The 27,235-nt window shown below is 41.5% G+C and overlaps 1 protein-coding gene across 1 annotated transcript; it reads right to left on the bottom strand.

Moving 5' to 3' along the window:
• Positions 1–242: 242 nt before the first annotated feature.
• On the bottom strand, positions 243–22,541 carry cwc15 (CWC15 spliceosome associated protein homolog). Its single transcript, XM_007902024.2, has 7 exons — positions 22,428–22,541; positions 19,462–19,594; positions 18,136–18,248; positions 14,889–14,971; positions 12,694–12,816; positions 4,691–4,797; positions 243–1,029 (listed from the first exon to the last, which is right to left on the bottom strand). The coding sequence occupies exons 2-7, from the start codon at positions 19,590–19,592 to the stop codon at positions 900–902; spliced, it is 687 nt and encodes a 228-aa protein (XP_007900215.1). The 5' UTR covers positions 19,593–19,594; positions 22,428–22,541; the 3' UTR covers positions 243–899.
• Between the last annotated feature and the right edge of the window lie 4,694 nt (positions 22,542–27,235).

Genomic DNA, 27,235 nt, shown 5'->3' with positions numbered 1-27,235 from the left:
GATGTCTTAAAAAGAGACATTTGGGAAGTAAGGATATCATGGGATTTGGAGAAAAGGCAGGGAAACAATATTACAAGATCTGATACGGTGTAAAAATGACAGAGCACACTCAAATGGCCAAACGACAACTCCTGACGCTTTTTTGTGGATGCAAAAAATAAAAATGTGGATTACTGTCATAAAACTAAATACCAGCATTTCACTCTGACTGCTAGTTCAGGAATATTTAAGTTAGAAATAAACACTTTTTAAAAAAAACTTTTATTGCTAGCATCTGGATAAAAGCAAAACAAGCGATTTATTCTTCACTGGATTGAAGGACAACAGTCAAGTTCTAATAGTTTATGGGACAGGAATAGATCTGAGCCCAATATTACCTCAAACAGATGTTCTTTATAGCTAGAGAAGAAATGGATCTCAAATGGTTTTGAGGTATAAAGGCAGCCTTGTATTTATCCAGAAAACATACCACAAGGAAGTTGTTCTCACACTTATTACACTAATAGAAATTTACAACCCACTTTGAGCCGGCAGAAAATACAACATTTAGATGACCCAATGTATTTGAAAACTAACAGAGGTTGGGTGACAAGTTCAGTTGCTTTCCTTATACCACGGAGTGTCTGGTTTTACTTGCAATGCAATGGGAGGACACTGAGCAAAGCTCTGACTATTCCTCATGGTGGTGGAGCCAAATTTCCTGGATTGCTCAAGTGGATCTCCTAATGGTCATCTCACAACAATATTGGCTGATGTTGGAAGCAGGTTGTTCACCCTCTTGGGTACAGTTGATGCACAGTCCAAGGAAACAAATGTAGAGCAAAATAGTTCATCTTTTCGGGTGGGAGTCCTCTGTAGTTAATGTTGGTTAAATCAGCAACATCAATATTTGGTGCTAATTATTTGATATACTTTTCCATAAATTTCTTGTGGAATTCAGAGCGAAGCGTATCATTCACAAATCTTTTATCTTTCCTTGAGTCATCTATCCCTTTTGCACAATTCTTGAACACAACATCATCATCCCACCTAAAAGAGAAAGATTAAAAGCGGAATCAGTTATTTAGCACAACTATTTAAAAATGTTTTTCTTGCAATTGATCACCTTCATAGAACTGTATTCATGCTTTTGTTAAGCACTTCAAGTAGAATTTTTTCTTCCGAGCCAGTGTACTCTATAAAATAATCCAGCCCCTGAACTAAACATAATCAATATAAAGATCAAACAATCACTGCTGGTATCTAAAAATAAGAACCATATAGTTCACAACTACAAGAAACCCCCAAAGATTAATAGAACTGGTGCCTGCATTGCTTCACCAGAAATAAATCATCTTTCTAATAACAACAACATGATTGCATTTATAGAGCGCCTTTCACGTTGGGAGGAGGTCCCAAGGCGCTGGACAGTTGGGTCAGGACCCGAGGGTGCTGATGTCCAAATCTTGGGCTTGAATGGTGGTTTAAAATGTCAGATTACCTACCTTGAGTATACCTCATTCTTCACCCAAAGTTCAACCTCCACAGACAAATCTAGCCAAAGGACACTAAACTTTGCATTATGTTATCCGTTATCAATGTTAATGTTATCAGTTCGCTGGTTAAACTCAGCTGCTAGTATATATAAGGTGTCATTCTGGACAATCCAATTGATATATTGAGTAGAAAAGCCTCAGGGTGCATATTAAATTGGTACTGCAGACGCTTAAGTCAGGTTGCTAGAGAGGATCAAGTCAGGAAGTTCTTTGTATATGGACATTGCACTTCAAAGAATAAGACAGACTATGTCTCTGTCCATTCTCGGCATACACACAGCAGTAATACAGCAACCAGAAACTGATTCTGGTTTTGAGCATCTGCACCTCTATGCCCCGTAGGAGCATTGCAAATGCTGTCAGGACAAGACAATTTAACACTCAATGGAAGTATAGAAAATGTTTCACGTAACTGCTTTCCAGAGATCTTCAAGATAAATATTCCATGTTCCATGGTGTGGGCACAACATGGCCAGAGTGAATGTTCTAGATCAGGGTACATTAGCCACAACCACATGTGGCGAATTGAAAATCCAGATGTGGCTAAATTGCATTTTTGATTAGCAAATAAAAAATGAGTGACACACACAGTCGTTGGGCATGTGATCTCAATACTCTGATTCGCATGGTGTATGCACGTGTGCTTTGATCTTTTTCTACGTTTGTTGATAAAATGGTAAGATGAAAAGGAGCATGTGCAAATGCTTTTTTGTTAGTTGAATGGACTTTACTTCCTTGGTTACTGCTTGTAACATGGATGAAAACACTGGTTTTGGCACATTTTGTGAAAGGAAAATAGAGAAGAACCGCCCCTGCTCTCCACCCAGAACGCGATTGGATGCTGTTGCACTTTTCAAAAATAGAAGCTTAGAAGGTTATTACTTTGGCCTAGAATTAGGTCACTTCAACAAAGTTAGTATTCATATATAATAATAATCCTTGCATTTGATATAGCGCTTTTCACGTCGGGGGGACATCCCAAAGCGCTTCACAGAACACACTGTAAAGTGAATTGACTGTATATTTGTGGGTGAACGCGGCAGCCAATTGCGCACAGCAATGTCCCACAAACAGTCGTAGATTGAAAATGACCAATTTATTATTGTTTTTGGTTTTGGAGGGATTATTATTAGGCTCTGTGTGGAGTAAGGAAACTTGCCCAAGGTTTCGCCCTGCCTGGAATTGAACTCAGGTCTCTCACTTGCAAAGCGAGTGCTCCAACCACTGAGCTACAAGACTCCACGAGTCATGTCAACAAAGAAGGCTGATAACACTCATATTTTATCTGCAGAGATGAAATCTGGTACAGCAATAAAATACACACAATGCAGATGGAAAAAAATAAAACTTCAATTCACAAGTGTACTCCTGAAACATTTTGCACTGAATTTAGTGCACACAATATCTGGGTGCTTGTCTGGGTCATTATTGTCTGGTAGTAATCTAACCAATATCAGGGCAACATTGTGTTTTGCATCATTAGATAAAGTATCATTTTAAGATGCCAAATTTATACATAACGAAATAGTTTCCAGCCTTTTACAAAGGCACAAGTGGATGTTTGTAATCAACGTTTAGCACAATTTTATTGAAGAAAAAATGATACCACCTGTGCAAATCATTCCGGTAATTTCTCTACCATTAGATTTTTGGATAGATTTATTTTTAGTGGAGTAGAGTAGCAATATCAAAGAATTAAATTTAAAACTTGCAAGGTTAAGTTTGAGACTAAATCAATGAATCAAACATTTCTCTGCCCCTAAGAAGTTTCATTCAGTGAGAATATATAGTTTGGAGTTACCTATCTGGAAATAAAATTAAATAACAATTGAAAAATATCTACTCAAAAGGGATTAGGAACCCAATTTAATTAAATGGTATATACTTTACTATTGCAAGAACTAATCTAAATATCAGTTTTTGCATTACACCACAGAAACTCTTTAATTGTTGCTAATTTGAATGAAAGGTCACAATCAAGAATGTTAAACACAGCTTTCTCTTCCAGATGCTGATGCAATATGCTGTGCATTTCCAGCAATTTCTGCATCCACCCATTTTCTGTTTACCTCTTCAGACATTAGGATACTATATATTCTGTATTATACAAGTCTATCAAGATCATCCCAAATTTACATCTAATCTATCCTGTCATTTAGGTCTGGACAAGAAGTGCCCCCTGCCCCTTACTTTATTTTAAAGAAAAATTGAGGTTTCCTCCCTGTATTTTATTCCCTCCTCATTCAAATTGACTGCTGAGGCCGAATGACATTCTCCTGTGCTGTAAATTTCTACGGTTCATCTCTTGTAAGATATCGTCTTCACCAATAGAAAAGTGTGACCACACTTTATCCGCGGAACCCGCTATAAACGTCCCTCAACTACAACCAGTACACACAGTGTACTAGGCCCCATACAAACCTGTGCACAGTGTCCTAGTCCCTGGGCTCTGCGTGCTGTTTGCTCGATGCTATTAGTGTGGGCGGAGCGACTCTGGTCAAATGTGCGTGACGCACGGGGTGGAGGAGTGGGGTTTGGGATTACAGAAGCGATGTAAATCGGCCTCACTAGTGAGTTAACCACGATAGAAATACCAGCTGAGTCACACTACTGCTGTCTATTTGCACGGCGCTCTGCCTAAACTGAGTTCCTGCAATGAATTCTTGGTAAGTACTATACTATTCAAATGAACACTTTTAGTATTTTAAATACAACTACATTTTCAGGAAATGTGTGCCTATAGTTTTAATCCAGATTGTTTCACAAAATGCGTCTCTCAATAGCACCAATCAATCCTCCACAATTGCCCTCAAAATTTACCAAAGACCTCTGCAGTTTTCCGCAAAAGTCGTCAAGGGCCCCGCAATTTGGGGAAATATTTCTGCAAATTTCTACTGGCCCAGGATATCACTTGAAGAAACTCAGCTGCCAGATTTGCCTCCATACCAACAATCACTTCATTTCTAATTAATCTCATTCTGTAAAGCTCTTTGAAAGGTTTCTTTTGCCTGCAAGGTACTGTTTAAAAGTTTTGTTCGTAGGGCTTTTCCAAGTTCTATACTGTTTTTTGTTTTGCCACTTAGAATGGCTGCACAGATGGTTAAAATAGTCTTTTCCGTTAACTGAATATCATAAAGGCTTTTATTTCACAGTACCTCCTCTTCACTTTGAAGCTCGACTGGCCTATGAGGTTCAGCAAGGGATTGCCACTTAGAATATTTTCCATTCTAATTCTTTCTTCTTCAGCCTTCTGTTCACGTTCCTACAAAAGTAAAATAATAATTTGTCATTTTGAATGTAAATTTACACACATACATAAAATTATAATATATGCAGTCAGCTAATTTTCATTGAATATAAACCCCAAATGCATCTTTTACAAAGGTGTTAGAAACTCAAACTCCATGCAAATTCCACGAGCTATTGACTGCCCTCACAAAATCACCACTTATAATAAACATAATCTTTGCATTTAATATAACGCCTTTCACATCAGGAGGATGTCACAAAGTGCTTTACAGGATTTATTGTAAAGAACATTGGCTGGATATTTTGTTGGCAAATATGGCAACCAATTTACACTCAGCAAACTTTCTGTCACGTTCACCCAGAAGGTACACAGTTACTACATTTTACAGTAAATCCCGTAAATCCCACCCTCGCTCGCCTCCACTGGCTCCCCATCCCCCAGAGGATCCAATTCAAGATCCTCACCCTCACCTACAAGGCCATTCATGGCCTTGCTCCCTCCTACCTCTCCGACCTACTATCCCCCTACCTACCCGCCCGTACCCTCCGTTCCTCTGGCTCCGGTCTGCTCCACATTCCCCGCCCCAACCGCCCTACCATCGGTGGCCGAGCCTTCAGCCTCTCAGCCCCCAGGCTCTGGAACTCTATCCCCCAGTGCCTTCGCCGCCTCCTCCCTTTCCTCCTTCAAGGCCGGTCTCAAGACCTTTCTCTTTGACCGTGCCTTCAGCTCCCCTCTCGACTCTCTACCCCCTCCTCGCTCCCTCCCTTCCTCCCCTCACCCTGACCATTTCCCCCCAATGCTCGGGTCCTGACCCAACTGTACAGCGCCTTGGGACGTCCTCCCGACGTGAAAGGCGCTCAATAAATGGAATCTTGTTGTTGTTGTTGTTGTTGTTGAAGCACTTTGAGAGGACCTTTGAACATGTAAGGTGCTATATCAAATGCTAGGATTATTATATTATTAGTAATACAAAAGAAATTGCCCACTTCCAGGTTACCGCCATCATTTCCAGTGCTGAAATATCGGCAATGGCAACCTAGTGCCCCCTGGCAATTTGGCACCAATGAAGCCAGCCAAGATCTGCATGTATGTACAGTGAATGAGAAAGTGTTGATTTAGTGCTGGATGGGATTTTATGGACCTCCAACTATCAATTATAAATGGGCTTCAATGTAGTTATATCCATACTGTTTTTATGGCAAAGTGTCAAAGGACAGTCATAAACCGCAGGGCAACAAAAATATTTGATCTGGAAAAAGTTAGTTTACTGAATACTGATAACACATAAACACAAGCTCTGGTATCAATGGTCACCAAACACAAAACAGGAATTATTTAACTATGAATTTATTTCACTGCAATAATTTATTTTCCAGTTAATTAAATGACCATTTTTCCTCCTTACAAATTGCATGTATTAACATATTTCCAAAAGAAGTGCAAAGAACTCTTTTTAAAAAAATGTACAAAAAATTCCCAGTTCCTCTGGTTATCCGGAATTCAGACCCAGGACTGAAACAGAATTTTTTAAAACCTTGTGAGCAGAAGATAGTTTATTCGCTGTCTTCTGCTTGCGAGATTCCAGCAATTACAATGCTGGTGAAAGGCCCTATATAAATGCAATTTGTTGCTGTTGTTGTTATTTACTGTTTTTATTAAAAAGTTTACTGTTTTTATTAAAAAAATCAGTAAATGCGTGGCACCGGCATTGTAATTACACTTAGCTGGAAATTCTGGCTTGGCACATCAATCTCCCCCCATTAGTCTAACCAGCCGGGGTTTTAGTGTATTTTCTTTTTAGTCCCAAACAGCTATCCCACGGGCAGATAAGTTGGCAGACCAGTCAGTACAATTCTCTAAGGCTGCCATTAACAACACTTCAATCAGGTTAAACAAATTGAAAGTGTAAGGTATACGTATTCGTTTTCTTCAGCCTCCATCCACCAGCTAGTGGGTATTCAGTAAAGACTTTTCCTGTCTTCTCTTCCTCCCACTTTATTTCTGAAATGCCCATAACACTTTCCAGATTAATTTTCCTCTGCTCGCTATTCTACAACTGTATTACTATCCTATTCCTGATCCTGCGTTTATAAACTATAATTGACCTGTTAGAAGGAGCACCTTCATAGGCCTAATTAATTCTCATTCCAAACGTTATGTTCTTAAATAATTCCTATTTCTGTTTGCAATGTACTCCTAAAGGAATGAATGGTAAGAATTGGATTCAAAAAGCTTTTGAAAGGCTTTAACAAATGCATCTTCAATTTCCTTGTCTCTTTATTTTAGTATCCAGAGGTGAAAATTGGAGATTTGTCTGTCTTCAGTTCCAATTATAACCCATTACAATTGCTTTATTATACCATTTTGTTTATACTAATCCTGTTAATCCCTGCTCATACTCCACTCCTCTAACCTTTGCTCAGCCAACTCAAGGCACTCTATATGTCCCTCGTCCTCGCCACTGCACTATCGTTGATCGTGCTCTCAGACATTATGCCCTGACCCTCTGACCGCACCTAGAGTATTGTGTGCAGTTTTGGTTTCCTTATTTAAAAAAGGACATACTTGCCCTAGAGGGGGTGCAGCGTAGATTCACTGGTTAGTTCCTGGGCTGAGGGGACTGACCTATGAGGATAGGCTGAATAAACGAGGGCTGTATTCTCCAGAGTACAGAAGAATTAGGGGAGATCTTATTGAAACATATAAGATTCTTAAAGGGCTGGATAGACAGTGAAGGTCTGTTTCTCCTGGTAGGAGAATCTATAACCAGGGGTCACAGTCTTAAAATTAAGGGTCAGCCTTTTAGAACAGAGTTGAGGAAACATTTCTTCACTCAGAGGGTAGTGAATTTATGGAATTCACTACCCCAGAAGGCTGTAGATGCTCAGTCCTTGAATACCTTCAAGGCTGAGACTGATAGATTTTTAAAAAATAGAGGGATTAGGGGACATGGGGATAGGGCAGGTAATTAGAGTTAGGTATGAAGATCAGCCATGACCTTATCGAATGGCAGGGCAGCTCGAGGGGCCGAATGACCTACTCCTGCTCCTAATTCTTATGTTCTAACTCCTTGCCTCCATCCCTGTGCTTTGTCCCCTCTTTGCCTATCTTCAGATCACACCTGAAGACTTTCTTCTTTGAATGCATCATCTCGCCTTTCTTCCCAGCTCAGCATCAAACTTTGCCATTGTTAAGGCCATTTTTTAAATGCAAGTTGTTGTTTAAGATTCTCCACTTCAATAATCTCATCTTCCCTGTACCTCAACTGTGAAGACCAAAGAAAAACATTCATTTAGCAGTTCCATCATGCCTTTATTCTGTCTTTATTCTCAATGATGCTAGATTACACTCCCATCTACTAAGAACAAGAATTACTCACTTAACATCTGTAATTGAAAATAAAGATATAAAATGAATTTGTCCTTTGCTGAATTAAAACCAAAGACCTGTTACTAGGTTCTAACACTTTTCTGGTGCTTCACCATCGTGGAAATTTATAAGGCTGAACCTTGAAATTTAGCAGAATAGATGATACATTTCAAAATGTAATCCATAATTATATACTGACACAACATTTAGGATGAGTTGAGCAGCCAAACAACTGCATTCTAAGTCAATCATGCAAAAAAAACTTCACCAGGAGTACAAACATTACATAATTAAAAGCTTGTTGGATTTTTCATATGCAGCCAGATCTTGGTTTAGAAGGTAAAATGTTCTTAAAATAGTTTTGGCCTAAATACAAATGCAGCAAAACAAATACAAGAACACAAAATCAGAACATTTGTGGCCAATCAACACAAGAACCATTATGAACTTTCTGTGGGTCAGTTCAGTTGACCTGCAGACCAAATCACAAACTGAAATAGGGTCACAAGGACCAAACGTGAAAGAACACAAGGGACACTCTTTAGCAGTTCTTTCACATGAGAAATTTAAAGGAAAGTAGTCACTTGGATTCTATCCAGGTTTTTTTTCCACATAATTTTCTTTCCATGCACACACTCAAAAGAAACATTTCTAGTACTTTGGCTATCTGACAAGAATTTGCTTGCGAACTAAAATGCCAATAAATTTCTATGGCTAGATAATTTCTTCAAGCACTTTATGCAAGTATAGTATAAAAGCCATGGTCATATTCAACCGGAGAAAGGTCATCAAGTTTTTTTTTGTGATAAGCGCGCTGTTGCTCTTTTATCTCAATTAGCAAATTGTAGGACTGATGTGCTCGTCAATAAACACAAGTTCTTTGTGTTCTTAGAACACAGTTTATGTATTAAACATTCTTAAAGGGATCGTGTACTATTGCATTTTTACAGTACAGGAATAGCTCTCTGGCAGAAACATTTGCATGATGCCATATTAAAGAACTATATTAAAGTTTTATACAAAAGTCACAGACAAGTGGGAAACTATAGATTTCATTTACAAATGCTAGCTTTGCACTTGACATCACACCGATTACATTAGTTGTAATCAAAACTGAAACAGAAGTTGATTCAAATAATGCAAATTATTAGTTATTTTGTGGACAGCAGAGGTACTGAAAAAAGAAATAAGAGGGGCAAAGAGACTGTATGAGAAAAGATTAGCGGGTAACATAAAAGGGAAGCATAAGGTATTTTATAAGCATATAAAGAATAAAAGGTTAGTTAAAGGTAGGGTGGGACCAATTAGGGACCAAAGAGGAAATCTTCTTGTGGAGGCAGAGGGCATGGCTAGTGTACTGAATGACTACTTTGCATCTGTCTTCACAAAAGATAGTATCGGAGGAAAGGGTGGAGAAATTGGATAAGATAGAAATAAACTGAAGGGAGGTACTAAAAAGGTTGTCGGTACTCAAGGTAGATAAGTAAAGGTGGAAATAACAGAAGATCTGGCCACATCTTTCAATCCTCCTTGGACACCGGGATGGTGCCAGAGGACTGGAGGTTTGCAAATGTTACTCCGCTGTACAAAAAGGGGCAGAAAGTTAAACCCGGGTACTGCAGTCCAGTCAGCTTAACGTCAGTAGTGGGGAAACTTCTATGGACTATAATCCAGGACAAAATAAATTTCACTTAGAAAAATATGGGTTAATAAAGAATAGCCAATACGGATTTGTTAAAGGCAAATAATGTCTAACAAACCTGATAGAGTTTTTTGATGAAGTAACGGAGGTAGTGCAGTTGATGAAGGTAGTGCAGTTGATGTCGTTTATATTGATTTTCAAAGGGCGTTTGATAAAGTGCCACATAAGAGTCTTGTAAGCAAAATAGAAGCCCATGGTATTAAAGGGACAGTGGCAGCATGGATACAGAACTGGCTGGGAGACAGAAAGCAGAGTGGTGGTAAACGGCTGTTTTTCTGACTGGAGGGAAGTGTGCAGTGGTGTCCCCCAGGGGTCAGTATTGGGACCACTGCTATTTTTGATCTATATAAATGACCTGGACTTGGGAATAGGGAAGTACAATTTCCAAGTTTGCAGATGATACTAAGGCAGGAAATGTAGTAAACAGTGAGGAGGATAGTAGCACTGCAAGAGGATATAGAGAGACTGGTAACATGGGCAGACACGTGGCAGATGAAGTTTAATATAGAGAAATGCGAAGTGATGCATTTGGGAGGAAGAATGAGGAGAGGCAATATAAGCTGATGGTACAATCTTAAAGGGGTGAAGGAACAGAGAGACCTGGGGCTCATATAAGTAAATCTTTGAAGGTGGCAGGACAGGTAGATAAAGCTGTTAAAAAAAGCATACAGGATGCTAGGCTTTATAAATAGGGGCATAGAATACAAAAGTTAGTAAGTTATGATGAACCTTTATAAAACACTGGTTACGCCTCAGCTAGAGGACTGTGTTCAGGTCTGGGCCCCACACTATAGGAAGGATGTCAAGGCATTGGAGAGGGTGCAAAGGGGATTTACCAGGGTGGTACCAGGAATGAGGGACTTCAGTTATCAGGAGAGGCTGGAGAAGCTGGAATTATTCTCTTTGGAGCACAGAAGGTTAAGAGAAGCCTTCATAGAAGTTTTCAAAATTATTAGGGGATTCAATAGGGTGAACAAGGAGAAACTATTTCCACTGGCAGTTGGGTCGGTAATCCAAGGACACAGATTTAAAATAGTTAAAAGAAAGAAGAGAGGTGAGGAGAAATTTTTTCACACAGTGAGTTGTTCGGATCTGAAATGCATTAGCTGAAAGGGTGTGGAAGCTGATTCGATAACAACTTTTAAGAGAGACGTAGATAGACATTTGGGGAGGACAAGTTTGCAGGGCTATGGGGAGATTGCGGGGGAGTGGGATTGAATAGGATAGAGTTGGCACAGACACAGAATGGCCTCCTTTTGTGCTGTATAATTCTATGATTCTATGTATCAGTGACAAATCTCAATTTTATTATCAATGTAGCTCTTTGCTTCATGGTTATTATACATGATAATTTTACACCACAACATCCCCCGTCAATGTTAAAGAAATTCTCAAGAAGTTTGGTAACAAACAATTGAGCTTTTTAATTCAACTCTCCAAGATGGAAAACCTTGTTTTGACAAATCACTGCGTCTATCAATCAAGATTGCAAATACAACAAAAAACACCTACATGTGGCAAGCTTCCTCTTTATATTGCGACTGGGAATTGAGGCACCTCTAACTTGAACTGCAAGTTGCAGTTTTACAATAGTAATTGACAATAGACCTCTCGTCTGAGATGCTTCTTGCGAGACCTACCGTTAGATAAGTAGTGGCCAACCCATGGCTCACAGGCCAGAAGTGGCCCACCAAACATTTGCACTAGACTAGGCGAGTCTGTTTTAAATCAATGTTTTGTTTCCAGTTTTTTCTTAATGTATGGCATAAATCAAGAAACATTCAATCAAGAAACCAAAAAGCTTGGCCTTCTAACTTCAGAGCCACTGCACTGACACACATTATGTGAAACACAATGCAGCTAACTGAGCATAGCTGTAATGCAGGTTTAAAATTCAGTGACTGTACAACTTGGAATGAAAACAATTGCTCAATGTTAGACGTTCTCTCACTTGTGGGGAAGGTTTGGGGATAGTTAATAGCTTGTTTTTCAGGGCATTTAAAAATGGGTATCAGATTATATTGCAGATTCTCAAATTGCAGGGGACAGGATGATTGAGTGCAGAGATATTTCATAAATGAATAATTCTATTCTGGAATGCGCTGCTTTGACAGGGTAATTTAGGAGCCCCAACTTTGGATGTATCTGCAATTTTTCAGTTAAAGCAACATGAAAATGACAGGTCTCGCAGCAAATCTCCTTAAATACATTATTAAAAAATGTAGCTTCCGAACATGAAGGATTCAAAGCCCAACGTAGAATTTCTGTGATTTCTTTTTAAAACAAAAGTATTCAGAGAATCCATTTCTACGATTCCATATATCTCAATTTTTAATATAATTACTCGTAGCAAGATATAATTAGATTCATAAAACAATTAAACTAACACCCATTTAAAAAGCTGCAAAACAGTTCCCCCTGCAGCACAGAATATTATAGTCAAATCCTGGTCTCTACTAATCTCATTCTGGACAGCAATAGGGATGCAAGAATTAGTCTAGGTGCCATTGAGTTAGGAAGGAAAAACGGTAGTCAGATTTCTTCTTCTAATCACTGCTGATCAAGTAGCCTGCAGTACATACTCACTGTTAAGACTCATACACAAATAGCTATTTAGCCAGGTACCAGAGGGCACCCATTATCCAAGAAAACATAACTCAACAAGAAGACCTATGTCCACAAAAGTGAGCCTGACAATGTGTCAACACCATCAGGAGATCAAAAGAAAAATTAGTGAAGAAAATGTGATTTAAAAAGGTTTTGGCACCCAATCATCAAAGGACTTGTGTATCGGATGCTTTAATATCAATTCTGATATGTTGAGAGTATCCTGTTACCTTGCGTGCTTGTTCTTCTGCACGTTCCTTCTTAATTTTCTCTAGTTCAGCCAAAAGAGCAGCAGTATCGTCATCATCATCATCACTACTACTGTCTTTGTCAGAATCTTCTTCCTCTTCTTCCTAAGAAAAACAACAATAAAATCAGTACCAAAAATAACAATTGTTAATGTTATACAAATGTAATCTTGCTGTTGTTGTTGCATGGCTTACTGACAATGAGCACAGCACGCCAGAGTCACTCAACTACTACTTACTCCCTACCAACCTGCCGCTCCGTTTGGTGGGCTCCAGTCTCCTGCCCGACCCACCCTACCATCGATGGCCGGGCTTTCAGCCACTCTGCCCCCACACTCTGGAACTCCATCCCATGGTCCCTTCGCCTCACTTCCTCCCTTGCCTTCTTCAAGGCCGGTCTCAAGACCCTTCTCTTCGATCGTGCCTTTGGTCACCCTCACACTTCTCTGCCTTCCCTCTCCCCTACACCACCCCTCCCCCATCCTCGGGTCCCGACACCTGACTGTTCAGCGCTTTGGGATGTTCTCGCGTCGCGAAAGGCGCTCTATAAATGTAATTTTGTTGTTCTTGCTGGAATACTATTTCCTTCAGCTTTTGAATGCAGATAGCAAAAGATAGCAAAAGGGTTCAAATGTCTTTCATGTGAGCCTATATCTTGATTTTCCTTTCAATGTGTTTCTTTAAATTCTGCAAACTAAAAGCAGCAGTCATAGAGCACTTTTCAAGTATTAAAAATTGGTTCACTCACATAATTTCTGTACTATGGATCACTCAATTTACCAACATCAAACTAACTAGAATATCAGTTGGTATGTGAAAACAACATGATTTGCCTTTTTGGAAGGGTGAAGAGCCCACGTTTAGCTCCCTGAAACAGCATAACAATTTGCTAGAGTACTTTATTGTATTATACCACTGAGCCACCTAGTGGTTTAATTCCTTGTAGCGGTAGATACAAACAACTCCACACTTAATTCTCTCTGTGCCTCACACACTTATTCTCTGCTAGTCGTGCACAAGCTGGAGAAAACAGAGGAGGGAATAAGATACTGCTCATGAGTTGCATGTTTGACACCCCTGACATAAAGGAGCCCTGTTCAAAATATATACATTAGCAAAAAGATTAAGGTTAAGGTAGGTCTGTTCTATTACACAACACTTTCAAAAAAGCACACTAAGGCACCAAACTTCTTCAGATGAGAAGACAACCCGAGAACAAAGTCTCTCAAGGTTAAGGGGTGACATGATAGAGGTCACTAAAATTATGAGGAGTTTTGACAGTCAACAGGGAGAAATTATTTCTACTGGTCAATGCATCAGTGACCAGAGGACATCAATATAAGATAGCTAGCAAACAAAGATTAGGAGAAATGTTTTCATGCACAGAATAGTTAGGATATGGAATGTCCTACCAGGAGCAGTGTTTGAGGCAGAATCTATAATAACTTTCAAAAGGAAACTAGAAAGATATCTAAAAAGGAGTAAACTACACATATATGGGGAAAAGCACAAGTAAATGGGACTGAAAGGATTGCTCTTTAAAAGAGCCAGCATTGAGAAAATCTTATATTGTATAAATTTCTACAGTTCTTGCATAATTATTCATCATTAATTCAGCACTTAGTTATCTAAGTTATTCACAACCCACTCAATTCATCTTAACCACATTAAATATAAAGGAGATGTCCTTGGGACATCCTCCCGACGTGCAAGGCTTTATACAAATGTAATTTTGTTATTTGTTGTTAAAAGCCTCCACTCTTGACAGAGATCCAGGATAGGGAATGAAAAAATGACATTATCCTCCAGAACATATCCTCAAGTGCTCCAGGACTCCACCCCGTGTGAAGGGTGCTATATACATGCAAGTTGTTGTTTCCAACAAAATACACTTCGGTTTAAATTACTTCTTTTTAAACTGATAAAGGAGATGATTTCCTCAACTGGTGGCTCAGAAAGAGAATATAGTTTGTCTTACTGCTCATTCTTGGCTAACAAATGCCCCATTTGAAAAGCCAGCTAACATACAGGTAAGACCTAAAATATTCATCCATTTCTTTCTTTACAAAAATATACATGGTATATTTTCTGGATTAAACCTGAAGTAGTATGCTAATGTAAGATCTTATTCAAGCAATTATTTTAAGCAAGCCAATGGAAAAATCAAAATGCCATACATCTGTTAGTGGATCATCAGCATCAAGGTTCGCTGCTGGAATCTGATCCAAACGTGGTCTCTTTGAAGAGGATGTTGTGTGCTCTGCAACAGCAAAAGAAAAATGACAGGTCTTCAAAAGAAAGTAAATTAGGTTTCATACATTTTGAATTCATGTTTAATCCCTCAGTGCTTGTTTCCTTCAATTTTTTCTTCAGTGAAAGGTGAATACAGGCTGAACTGGTGCCCCAGTAAAGTACAAGTCCACATAGCGCAGTTGTAATGGCGAACCTGAGGTATACCATAAAGTGCAGATTCCAAGGCTGCCTGGCTCGCTCTCTGTGAATAATACACAGGTTGAGCAAGTCTTTCAGGGTCCAAAAGTGTTTTAGTAATGGCTAGAAATGCTCGGAAGAGCAATTCCCAGCGCAAGAAACGATGTGATTGATGTCTGGTGACCCTGAAGCACTGACCAGCAACCATTTTTGTAGTGTTGGCTTAACACAGGATCTGAATTTATAAACCCAAACCACAATATATTGGGTTGACTGAATACTGTGAATTCATTCAGAATGGTAATATCAACGTTGGGATCCCTGTTTGTTGTCAGATTATGTGCACTTTAATCAATCACTCACCATAAAATTGTTTTTGTTTTCAACTTGCACTGATCATTTAGGCTTGCGCACTAGTATACTTTCTTGACAGCATCCTTTGATAAAATAATGCAATTTAGGCTATTTTATCAATGTCATTTCTGAAGCATCCAATAATAATAATCATACTAATTCTTGCATTTGATATAGCACCTTATCATGTCTTGTATCTATATGCTCCCTCTTGGTGACATCATCTGCAGACATGGGGTCAACTTCCACATGTATGCGGATGACAGTCAACTCTACCTCTCTGCCTCCACCTTTGACTCCTCCTCTTGCGACCTCCTAACCCCCTACTATCCTGCTTGTTCCCTCCGCTCAGTGGGCTTGGGCCTGCTTCACGCCCCCCGCCTCGCTCGCTCCACTATTGGTGGGCGGGCCTTCTGCCATTCTGCCCCCAACACTGGAACTCCATCCCGCAGTCCCTCCACCTCGCCCCCTCCCTTGCCTCCTTCAAGATCCATCTCAAGACCCTCCTCTTCGACCGTGCTTTTGATCAACCTGCTTCCCCCCCTACCCTCCACGATCCTGACCCCCAGCTTGGGTCCAAAACTCTGTCCAGCGCCTTGGGACATTCTTCCAACGTGAAAGGTGCTATACAAATGTAATTTTGTTGCTGTTGTTGTCGTCTTTGAGACGTCTCAAAGCCTTCACAGAATATATTGTAAAGTGAATTGACTGCATATTTTTGTAGGCAAAGCGCGGTGGCCAATTGCGTACATCAGTGTCCCACAAACAGTCGAGGATTGAGTGACAAATTATTGTTAATTTATGTATTTATTTTTTGAAGGGATGGAGGAGGTTAGTTGAAAATAAACAAATCAATGAAGTGCTGGATTTTGGCAAGATATCCTTAATATCAAAATCCCTTCGGCTTATTTATAATTACAAGAGTATGACCAATAGCAGCAGCCATCTCTTGTGTGGTGTTGAATTGTATTGATCCACCTCATTTCCACCAAAGCAGGAATTGCATGTTTTGCTACAATCACCCAATGAAGCCTTACAATTTTAGTGCTGTTGCAAACCAAAAATAAACATGTACAGTTATGCCATTAATTGAAAAATTTATAGCATTCGTGGTATAACTATTATACCAACGATTTCAGATACATGTAGGTGGCAGCATTAAAAAACCTGCTCACTCAACTAACATTTAGTAGTTATTATTTTTTTTTGGAAGGGATTATTACCCATGGAAAAGCAAATTGTCAATCGACTAACAACCGGGTTCCTACTTACTGCTTGGTAAACGAAGGTATATAGAGTAAGGAAACTTGCCCAACGTTTCACTCTGCCCAGGAATCAAACCCAGCTCCTCTCGCTTGCGAAGCGAGTGCTCTAACCACTAAGCTAGAAGGTACTTTTCTGCTGGAGATATATAGTAGGAATAAAATTATCATTATATTATAATATATAGTTATAATTATCCAACCTAATGATAAAAAATAACCCTTGCATTTGATAGAATGTTGTTCACATCTGGAAGATATATCAAAGTGGTTTGCTAAAAAGTACTTTTGTAGAACTAAATAATTATATCATTGACAGCACATGACCCTATTGTGTAGAAGCAAACAATGCAGATAATTGGACAACAGTGCTTTGAGACATTTCAACAACATAATAAGGTCCTATATTAAATGCAAAGATTATCATATAACAATTCAGCAAATTCAGGGCACTGCACCAATAAAATGAATAGTTGAACAATACTGGACTAGTGACAAAATTAAAAGACTGAAAAACATTTAGTTCAAAATAATGGCATTTCAACAACTTGGATTTATATAGTGCCCTTCACATGGGATAATGTCTTGAAGCACTTAACAGATGGAATTTAATACCATGCCCAAGAGAGGAGTGAGGTGACCATAGGCACGGTCGAAGAGGAAGGTCTTCAGGTGTGATCTGAAGATAGGGAAAGAGGCAAGGCGAAGGGATTGAGGTAGAGAGTTCCATAGTTTCAGGGAATAATAGCTGAAAGCACAGTCGCCGATGGTGGCGCAGAGAGGACAAGGGACGTGAAGGAGGCCAGAGGTAGTGGAATAGGGTTTAAGCAGGTCGGAAGGATACAGATGTGCCAGGACATTAAGTGATTTGTACATGTGTGAGGATCTTGAAATCGCTATATTAAATGCAAGCATTATCATATAACAATAGTTATAGGGAATAGTGGAACCTGGCGAGTACTGGGGTAATGAGGCTAGAGTTTGGTGAAGATGAGCAAACGGGCGGTGCTGCACTTAACAGTGACAGAACAATACTGAGCTCAAGAGAGGAGTGAAGTAACCATAGGCACGGTCGAAAAGGAAGATCTTCAGGTGTGATCTGAAGATTTGACTAAATTGAATTTCAGGTTTGCCACAGTCAATTTGGTTCTTTATTTTAAAACTGAAGAGACAAAAGACAATGTTAGCAGGTAAATTAAATGAAGCATTCTATTTCATAAAACCAGGAAACAGCATTTTCTATTACTGCAGTTTGTCACAAGTTATGATACCATATGGTTTTAAATTGAAAAGCTATATTACAGCATCTCAAACTTTTTGCACAATTCCAAGTCAATCAAGGTTAACTCAATCATGACTCTTAGAAAACCTTTCATACCTCTTGGTGGTCTGTCTCTGCCCTTTTCGCGTGCTACGACTCGTTCCCTCTCTTCTAGTTCCCGACGGAAGTCACGGCTACGCAGCTCTTCTGGAACATCCTGGGTTGGCTGCCTGTAAGCGTAATATACATCTATGTTGAATACAACCCCAGTGGCAACATTTCCCCCCTAATCTCCATGCTCAAGTTATATTAAAAAGTTAAAAATAACATTTAGATTGTATTGCATAATGCCACTGCATGTTATATTAACCATATTGTCCTAAATGCAATTTCAACGTGTGCATCAGCTTGGCTCACTTTGGGACTTGAACTGACACTCCAATGCAGTGCTGGAGGGGTGGGTGACTGCACTGTCGGAGATGCCGTCCTTCGGATGAGACATTAAACCGAGGTCCCATCTGCCTGTTCAGATTGATATTAAAGATCCAATGGCAATATTCGAAAAGGGAAGCCAACAATTCCCCAAATACAATTGGACATTCACTCTATGGCTTTTTTGGGACATTACTGTGCACAATTAGTTGCCACATTTTAACCATAAAATACACAGTGAAAATCTACTTTAAAGTAAATCCTGTGAAGTGCTTTGAGATGCCTGGACAATATGATAAGGCACTACATCAAATGCAAGTATTATTATTATTTCAGCTGTGGAGAGGAAATCAAGCTCCATCTCCTGTGGCACATCTCCAATTCTGTCTTTGTGAGAAAGTGCTCAATATCTTGGTCATGGTGTTCTTCCTTCCCTTGACCACAACCATGATCAAACCCTTATCACCCAGAGAAATCTCAGCCTCATACACACACACACATATATATATTTGAGGTTTATAAAATCCCAACCAATGACTTCAATTTACATTTGTATAGTGCATTCCACATGAAGATGTCCTTGCAGTGCTTTCCACAGCTGATTGGCTCATCTTTTGAATCGCCAGTCAGCACCTTGACATGTCACCGATCACACAGCCAGTGATATCATCAATCACGTGAGCAGTGACACCCACTGAACATGACCAACAGCGACTACAATCACGTGACAGTGACGACACAAATCAAGTGACCAGTGGTAGCATCACCGAACACGACCATTGATGACACCAATCCCATGCCCGGGGGCACCATCAATCACAACCAGCGATAATACCAATCGCATGACCAGTGGCATCGTTGTGCATGCAGGAACAGAGTTCTACTTAGCTGTGTACTGTTCCTGAGCAGCACGCTCCCAGTTAATTTTTTAAAAAGTGTACATTAATGCATTAAGGTAATGAATACATGCTTCCCTCTCCTCTACCTTCTCAAAAATAAAGATTTTCTAACCTGTATTTGATTTTAGTATGTGATGGAAGATCTCGACTTGAATATTGCTTGGAGAGTTGACTGAGATCCCCCTCGCCTTTCCCCTTGCCTCCTCTAGCTGGTTCAAACGTTGGTCGGGCCGCTGTAGTCATTTCTAAATATACAGAGAATAAAAAGTAAACGGAAAAATCAATATCAAGGCCCATATTTCCTTAAGATTCCTGATGGCTCAGTGGGAAAAAGTAGCACCAGGCTATAAGAATAAGAATCCTTGCATTTGATATAGTGCCTTATCACGTCTTCGAGACATCCCAAAGCGCTTCACAGAATATATTGTAAAGTGAATTGACTATATTTTGTGGGTGAAACGCGACAGCCAATTGCCCACAGCAGTGTCCCATGAACAGTCATGGATTGAGTGACCAAATTAATTTTTATTTATTTACTGGGAAGGGATTATTATCCCCAGAAACTGATCCACAAATGGACTAACTTATCGTTCCTACTTACCGCTACTTAGACAGAGGCATGTGAAGTAAGGAAACTTGACAAAGGTTTTGCCCTGTCCGGGAATCGAACCCAGGTCCTCACACTTGCAAGGCGAGTGACCTAAACACTAAGCTACAGGACTCCATAATGGGTACAATTTTGAATCCTGGTCTGTGCTGAATTGTATCTTAGCCTAGGCAGCCAGTGCGAGTTAGAATTGATATCAGCACTTTCTTGGTTCTCCTTTATCAAAGTACAGAGATCACCCTTGGTGAGAGAGTCAAAACTCCCATCAGAACAGGAGATAAAATTAAATATGGAAAAACGTTCAAAAATGCTCCATTAAAGAGGTAAATCAAACAGTATTTTTACTTCCAGGAAGCTCAAAAACATTTACAGACAAATCAGGATTTAGCGCAAGCCTGGCTCAGTAGTAGCACTCTCGCTTCTGAGTCAGGACTTGGGACTTGGAATCACGGTCTAAGCTGATGCTCCAAATATAGTGATGGTCATGTCTGCGTTGTCAGAGATGCTTCCTTCGGATGAGATGATAATCCAAGGATCAGTCTGTTTGTTCAGATGAATGTTATAGATCCCATGGAACTATTCTAAAAGAGAAGGAAGTTTCTCCCAGCACCCTAACCAACAATCCCCCAAATAAAATTGGTTTCTCACACAGAGACGCTACCCGGCATTAAGGACGCTATATAAATGCAAGCTGTTGTCCCATCTTGGTCAGGTGCTCTTCCCAATTCTTCAGCAGCCACAATGTAATTCTATCCACAATCCGCCAATCGATTACTAGGTAAACGGAGGCATATAGAGTAAAGAAACTTGCCTTACTCCACACCGCTGGCAAGTCGAATACTCTAACCACATGAGCTACAGGACTCCACTTGGAGCATTTGACTCAGAAATGAGAGACCTGGGTTCAATTCTCGGCAGGGTGAAACCTTGGGCAAGTTCCCTTACTCCACACGCCTGATAATAATCCCTCAAAAAACAATAATAAATTGATCATTTCAATCCACGACAGTTTGTGGGACACTACTGTGCGCAATTGGCTGCCGCGTTTGGCCCACAAATATACAGTCAATTCACTTTACAGTATACTTTGTGAAGCGCTTTGAGACGCTTAGAAGACGTGAAAAGCGCCATATCAAATGCAAGGTTCATTATTATTACTCCATGTAACACTGGCCCCTCTTATTTAGAGATATCATAATTGGTGTGTGTAAACATGAGATGAGTAGAAATAATCATCCAGGTATGATTTAATAATAGTGTAATATTTTAGATATTAATAATAATAATAATAATAATCCTTGCATTTGATATAGCGCTTTTCACGTCGGGAGGACGTCCCAAAGCGCTTCACAGAACACACTGTAAAGTGAATTGACTGTATATTTGTGGGCGAACGCGGCAGCCAATGGCGCACAGCAATGTCCCACAAACAGTCGTGGGTTGAAAATGACCAATTTATTATTGTTTTTTGTTTTGGAGCAATAATAATTGCTCAGGGCATTTTTCCCCAATTGACTCTGATTGTACGTAAAACTACGTAAAACCAGATATATAGGAACAACTGCCCAGAAAGTGCCCCACAGTAGAGGATGCACAAAATCAAAAGCTATTATTTCTGCACTTTAAATCTTCCCAGTGTTGCATATGGAGAAAGGAGAAAACATTCATGGGAAAGATTCCTTGTAGTGGCATCTTAAAACCAAGTCTGTAACAAGTTATTTGTTCACAAAAGTACGTTACAGCAAATGAGTAAAGCATAAGAAAAACAAGAGCTCTTTGCAAACGTGTTCTCCTCGGGTCTGGAACAACAAAGTTTGTAAAGCGCCTTTCACGGCGGGTGGACGTCCCAAGACGCTGAACAGTCAGGGATCAGGACCCGAGCGCGGGGGGTAGGGTCGGGATGAGGAAGCGTAGAGGGAGTAGGAGGGCGGCTGAAGGAACGGTCAAAAAGGGTCTTGAGTCAAGCCTTGAAGGAGGCAAAGAGAAGGATTGTGGGTTGGAGTTGAGTGACGGTCTCCTGACATGAAAGAAAGGCGCAATATGAAATGTGAGTATGATTATCGTCATCATTGTTATTATAACCCTCATTGTGGGGGCTGAGCAGCTGGAACCTAGAAATAAGAAAAGATGAGAAGGGTTTAGACGTGGAAACTGCGATTAGTTATCCAGAGTGAGAGGTGGTGAGGGTGACGGGGACATTGTAAGGCAGCGATGGCGGTGGGGGGGGGGACATGGTGCGAGGGAGTTGCTCTCGCACACACACACACACACACACACCGGGCAGAGAGCAGCCGAACTGGTCTGGGACCAAAGAGCTGGACCTGAAGACCTCCGGACGCTGCAGTGGAGGCCGCGCCCGCCCGGGGCAACCTAACGGCCGCCATTGGGACGAGCGGCAGGTCAGCAGGTGACCAGCCGCGCAGCGCCACGCTCTCCTCCTCCCCCCCCGCCGCCGCCAGCGCCGTATTTACCGTTAAGATTTAAACAGTTCCCGCGCGACCTCCTCCTAACAGCCGCTCATTCCACACCGCGCGTCCCGAGCCTCGGCCTGTCCTTCCGCGCACGCGCAGCACGTACGTACGCACGCACGCACGCGCAGCACGCACGTTGTGACGTGCTGTACGGCGGCCCGCGAGGATGCCGGGAGAAGCGGCGTTTGAAAGATGTCGGAATGAGCCCACGTGCAGCCCTTCAGCTCAACACCAACAGCCACAGCCCCTCAACCCCCCCCCACCCCCCCCCAACCCCACCCCCACCCCACCCCCCCCCCCACCCCACCCCCCCCCACCCCACCCCCACCCCACCCCCACCCCACCCCACCCCCACCCCACCCCCCCAACCCCACCCCACCCAACCCCCCCCAACCCCCCCCCCAACCCCACCCCCCAACCCCACCCGCGGGATATGGTCCCCGAGCGCTTGACGGTGGTGGAACATGACGGGGGGGGGGGGGGGGCGGGTGATCGTAGTCACGGTCGAAGAGGAACGCCGTGCGGCGCGATCTGAAGATGGGGAAGGAAGGGGCTGAGGCGGAGGGAGAAAAGGAAGAGTGTTCCAGGGCGTAGTGGCTGAAAGCGCGGAGTGGAAGGGAGGGAAAGGCAGGCGGCCGGAGCCTGCCGAGCGGAGGGAGGCGGAGGGTGGTGGGCTGTGGGGTAGGCAGGTCGGAGAGGTAGGGAGGTGCCAGGGCACGCAGGAATTTGGAAACGAGTCTGAGGATCTTGCCGTCCAGCGCCGTGCTGGGGGGGGACCTGCTTCCCCCGAGGCAAAGATCTTAAAGATGTTAAGGAATAATAATCCTCGCAGTTGATATAGCGCCTTCTCACATCGTTGAGACGTCTCAAAGCGCTTCGCAGAATATTCTGTAAAGTGGAGTGACTGTATTTTTGGGGCAAAAAAGATCCCATGGCGCTATTTGGAAAGAGAAGGAAACGAATTGGCGGTCGCATTCACCTACACAGGAGATGCAAAGCTGCATTCCTTACATTAAATCGGTGAATTCAGATGTTAACGTACAAATTACAAGGATATCATGGATGATGAGAACATATTATAAAAGAGAATGATCAGCATTCACAGTGATAGGCAATGTATTCACAGTAAATCCTGTGAATCGCTACATCAAATGCAAGGATTATTATTAATAATAATGTGGTACCTTGCTTTCAAAACATCTAAAAGCTCTTCACAAGATTTACTGTAAAGTGTATTGTGTACAGTGTATCTGTAGGTGACGGCTAATTTGCCAACAGCTTTCACGATTATACATTTCCTGAAAAACATGCCACAGCTTTTGATTGTAGCCTTTTCAACTTCAAAATAACATTATTTTAAAGGACCAGCCTTCACATGAAAACATTGATAGTCAGATGAACATTTGTGTACAGATGATCTAACTCGCAGTGACACACTGATATGATGATCTTTGTTCCTTATATTGGGATTTGAGCTCAGCATTCAGGCTGACACCAGTATAGTCTGGGAGACTACTGCTTTGTCAGAGGTGCTGTCCTTTGGACATTATATTAAACTGAGGTGCCTTCTGTCTGGTCAGGTATCTTAGGCCCTCCTCATTGGCTCGCGCCAGCGCCTCTGCCTCTCAGGCTCTGGCAGCATCAACCTCCATGGTTGCATACTTCAACCCAACAAGCCAGTCAGGAACCTAGGTGTCTTGTTCGACCCTCAACTGTCTTTTCTTTCCCACATCCAAGTCATGACCCGCTCTGCCTTCCCTCACCTCCGTAACATCGCCTGACTCCGCCACTACCTCACCCCTCAGGCCGCTGAAACTCTTGTTCACGCCTTCATCACCTCCAGGCTCGACTATGCAAACCCCTGCTTGTTGGCCTTCCCAACTCCTCCCTCCACAGGCTGCAGATAATCCAGAACTCTGCAGCCCGTGTCCTCTCCCGCACCAAACTCTGTGACCCCATCTCCCCCATTCTCGCCCGACTCCACTGGCTCCCTATCCTTCAGAGGATTCAGTTCAAGATCCTGGTCCTCACATACAAAGCCCTCCATGGCCTCGCCCACCCTACCTGTCCGACCTCCTTATCCCCTACCAACCCGCCCGCTCCCTCTGTTCAGCCGGCTCCGGCCTGCTCCACGTCCCTGACCAACCCGCTCATCATTGGCGGGAGAGCCTTCAGCCACTCTGCCCCCAACCTCTGGAATTCCATCCCCCAATTACACTGCCTCGCCCCCTCCTTAGCCTCCTTCACATCCCGCTTCAAGGCCCTCCTCTTTGACCATGCCATCAGCCACCCCCTCCCTTCTCCCCCCACCTGAGTCCAGCTCAGGTCTGAAATGCTGTACGCTGTCCAGCGCCTTAGGACGTCCTCCTGACGTGAAAGGTGCTATACAAATGTAATGTTGTTGTTAAAGAACCCAGGACATTATCCCAGGACTATTGTTAAAAAGAGTTTTTCTCTGTATTCTGGCCAACAATTAGCCAGATTCTCCACTTGGGCATTGACCTCAGGGTTGTTTGTGGATGCTATGTTTACCTACAAAAACAATCTCAATACTTAATAGTAAATACTGGTGAAGTGTTTTGCAATATTTTGACATTATACAGTACAGCCTGTCCACCTGAACAGGCCAGACAGGATCTTGATTTAAAGTCTAATCCAAAGGACAGGATTCCTAACTATGCAGTGCTTCGCCAGCACTGCTTTGTAGAATCATCTTAGACTGATTTCAAAGTCCCAACGTGGGGATTCAACCTTTGACTCAAAGGCAAGAGTGCTACCAACTGAGTCAGTTAACCTCTTACGTTAACACAATATTCCAAATAAAAAGACAACTACCTGTACATAAAGTACATTATTATTTTAATTAATGCCCTTCAATTAAAGTATTTTGCTTAAGAAATTCCCAAGTATCCTCTGTGTTGCAACTGTTCATGCCTCAGGTAATCGGAAGCAGATTTTTCTTAAGAAATATTTCACTACTTTGTAATTCCATAAAATTCAGAACGCGTGCCTGAACATCAAGAGATGTTGCATTACCCCTTGAGACTGAAGCATCAAAGTTATGATGTAAGATTACTTGCTACTGCAATTCCTAACGGAGTTAGCAACTCAGCTGTAAATGTCAAGATCATGAGGATATATTTTCAATACCCACATTGTCTCAGGCAATGAAAACATTTGTTTTGTTAAAAGTATTCCTCACATGCATTTGTTGCATATCCTTTTGACAGCTTAGGGAATAGTATTTGAAAACCACAAAAATAACACAACACTTCATTAAATACACATCCCTTCAAAAAGTTTATTTTTCAACATACACAAGTGGCACAAATGAAGACGGCAAAGGTTTTGTTAAAGCAAATTCTGATATTTTCTGTTCTGCTCATGGTGGACTTCAAGGTAACTCCAGAGTGAAAATGGTACAAAATATCGTGCTCACAATATCGACAGGACTATGTCCAACATTGCTACCAGAGGACCAATTCAGATTCGTAAGGCAGTTTGGAAGAAAATCATGCAAAACTCTGCAAAGTAATGGATGGTATCACAAGTGGGGTGAATAAAGATATATAGTAATAATAATCCTTGCATAGTACTGTATAATTTTGTTGAGATGCCTCAAAGCACGACATAGGATTTACGATAAAAGTATGGAGACTGCTTATTTTGTAGGCAAATATAGTACCGAATTTGTCCACAAACAGCCATGAAGTGAATGACCAATTTTATCTGGAGGATTGTTGGCCAGGATACTGGGAGAAACTTCTTTCTTTTTTCGGATAGTGCCAATGGGATCTTTAACATCCACCTGAACAGGCAAACAGAGCCTCAGTTTAGAAAGCCATTGGAGTGTCAGCTCAGAACAGAAGATGTGCATCTTCCATCTTCTGACTCAGAGGCAAAAGTGCTACCAAATGAGCTAGGCTGACACCAATATACTAAGTTACAAAGAAGAGACAAGCACTGAGAGCAAAGAGAGATGCAAGGTTTAGTTTGATAGAGAATGAGTATGAAGGCCATTACTTAAATATATTCATGTGAAGAGAAAGAGAGGGATGTGTGGGAACATTTGTGTTACAAGTAACAATAAGAACTAAGAGAAGACTTTATAAAGATCCATAATAGATGTGAAATGGGATTTGGAAAGTAGAGCCAGAAAAATATTTTTAGATGTGCTGAGGCAGCGGGACAAGAGGGCACCAGTTCAGTGATACAAAGAGCAATTTCTTCGTACAGAGGATAATCAACAGCTCAGTGACAAACTATGGGGTCTCCCAAACCTCAGCTCTCATTGAACTGTACCTAATGCTCTCCGGAATAGGTAAGCAGGGTGCATTCCTACTGGGAGAGAGGATGCATTCTGTTCTAGACACACATTTCCATGTAGGTTGCATACACATGTGGAACTATCAGTCTGGTTTGGATACCCTTAAGCATTGTGATGATTTTTTCCACGTGTCAGACACCCAGCTGATCAAAAATAAAGCAGTTGGAAAGGGTTACCTGGAGGGTGTGGACATACTCCCGAGTTGAAAGGCACTATAAAATGTAATTTGTTGTTGTTGAATGTAGAGACCATGGGCTTCTCTCAATAAAAAACCTGATGCTGTAATGGGAAGATGGTAAGCTTGGTAACTGAAAGTATGAGATCAGATGGGCCTTCGAGCCTTCACCAGTCTCATGCGGTGATCCTCGGGGGTCTGTCCTTGGTCCCCTCATCTTCAACATCTACGTGCTCCCTCTTGGTGATATCATCCATAGACATGGGGTCAACTTCTACATGTACGCGGATGACACCCAACTCTATC

This window comes from Callorhinchus milii, unplaced genomic scaffold (assembly GCF_018977255.1).
Source record: "Callorhinchus milii isolate IMCB2004 unplaced genomic scaffold, IMCB_Cmil_1.0 Scaffold4, whole genome shotgun sequence".
NCBI classification, from domain to species: Eukaryota; Metazoa; Chordata; class Chondrichthyes; order Chimaeriformes; family Callorhinchidae; genus Callorhinchus; species Callorhinchus milii.
Note: the sequence above shows the minus strand (reverse complement) of the source record. Positions and strands in the feature narration are given on the sequence as shown.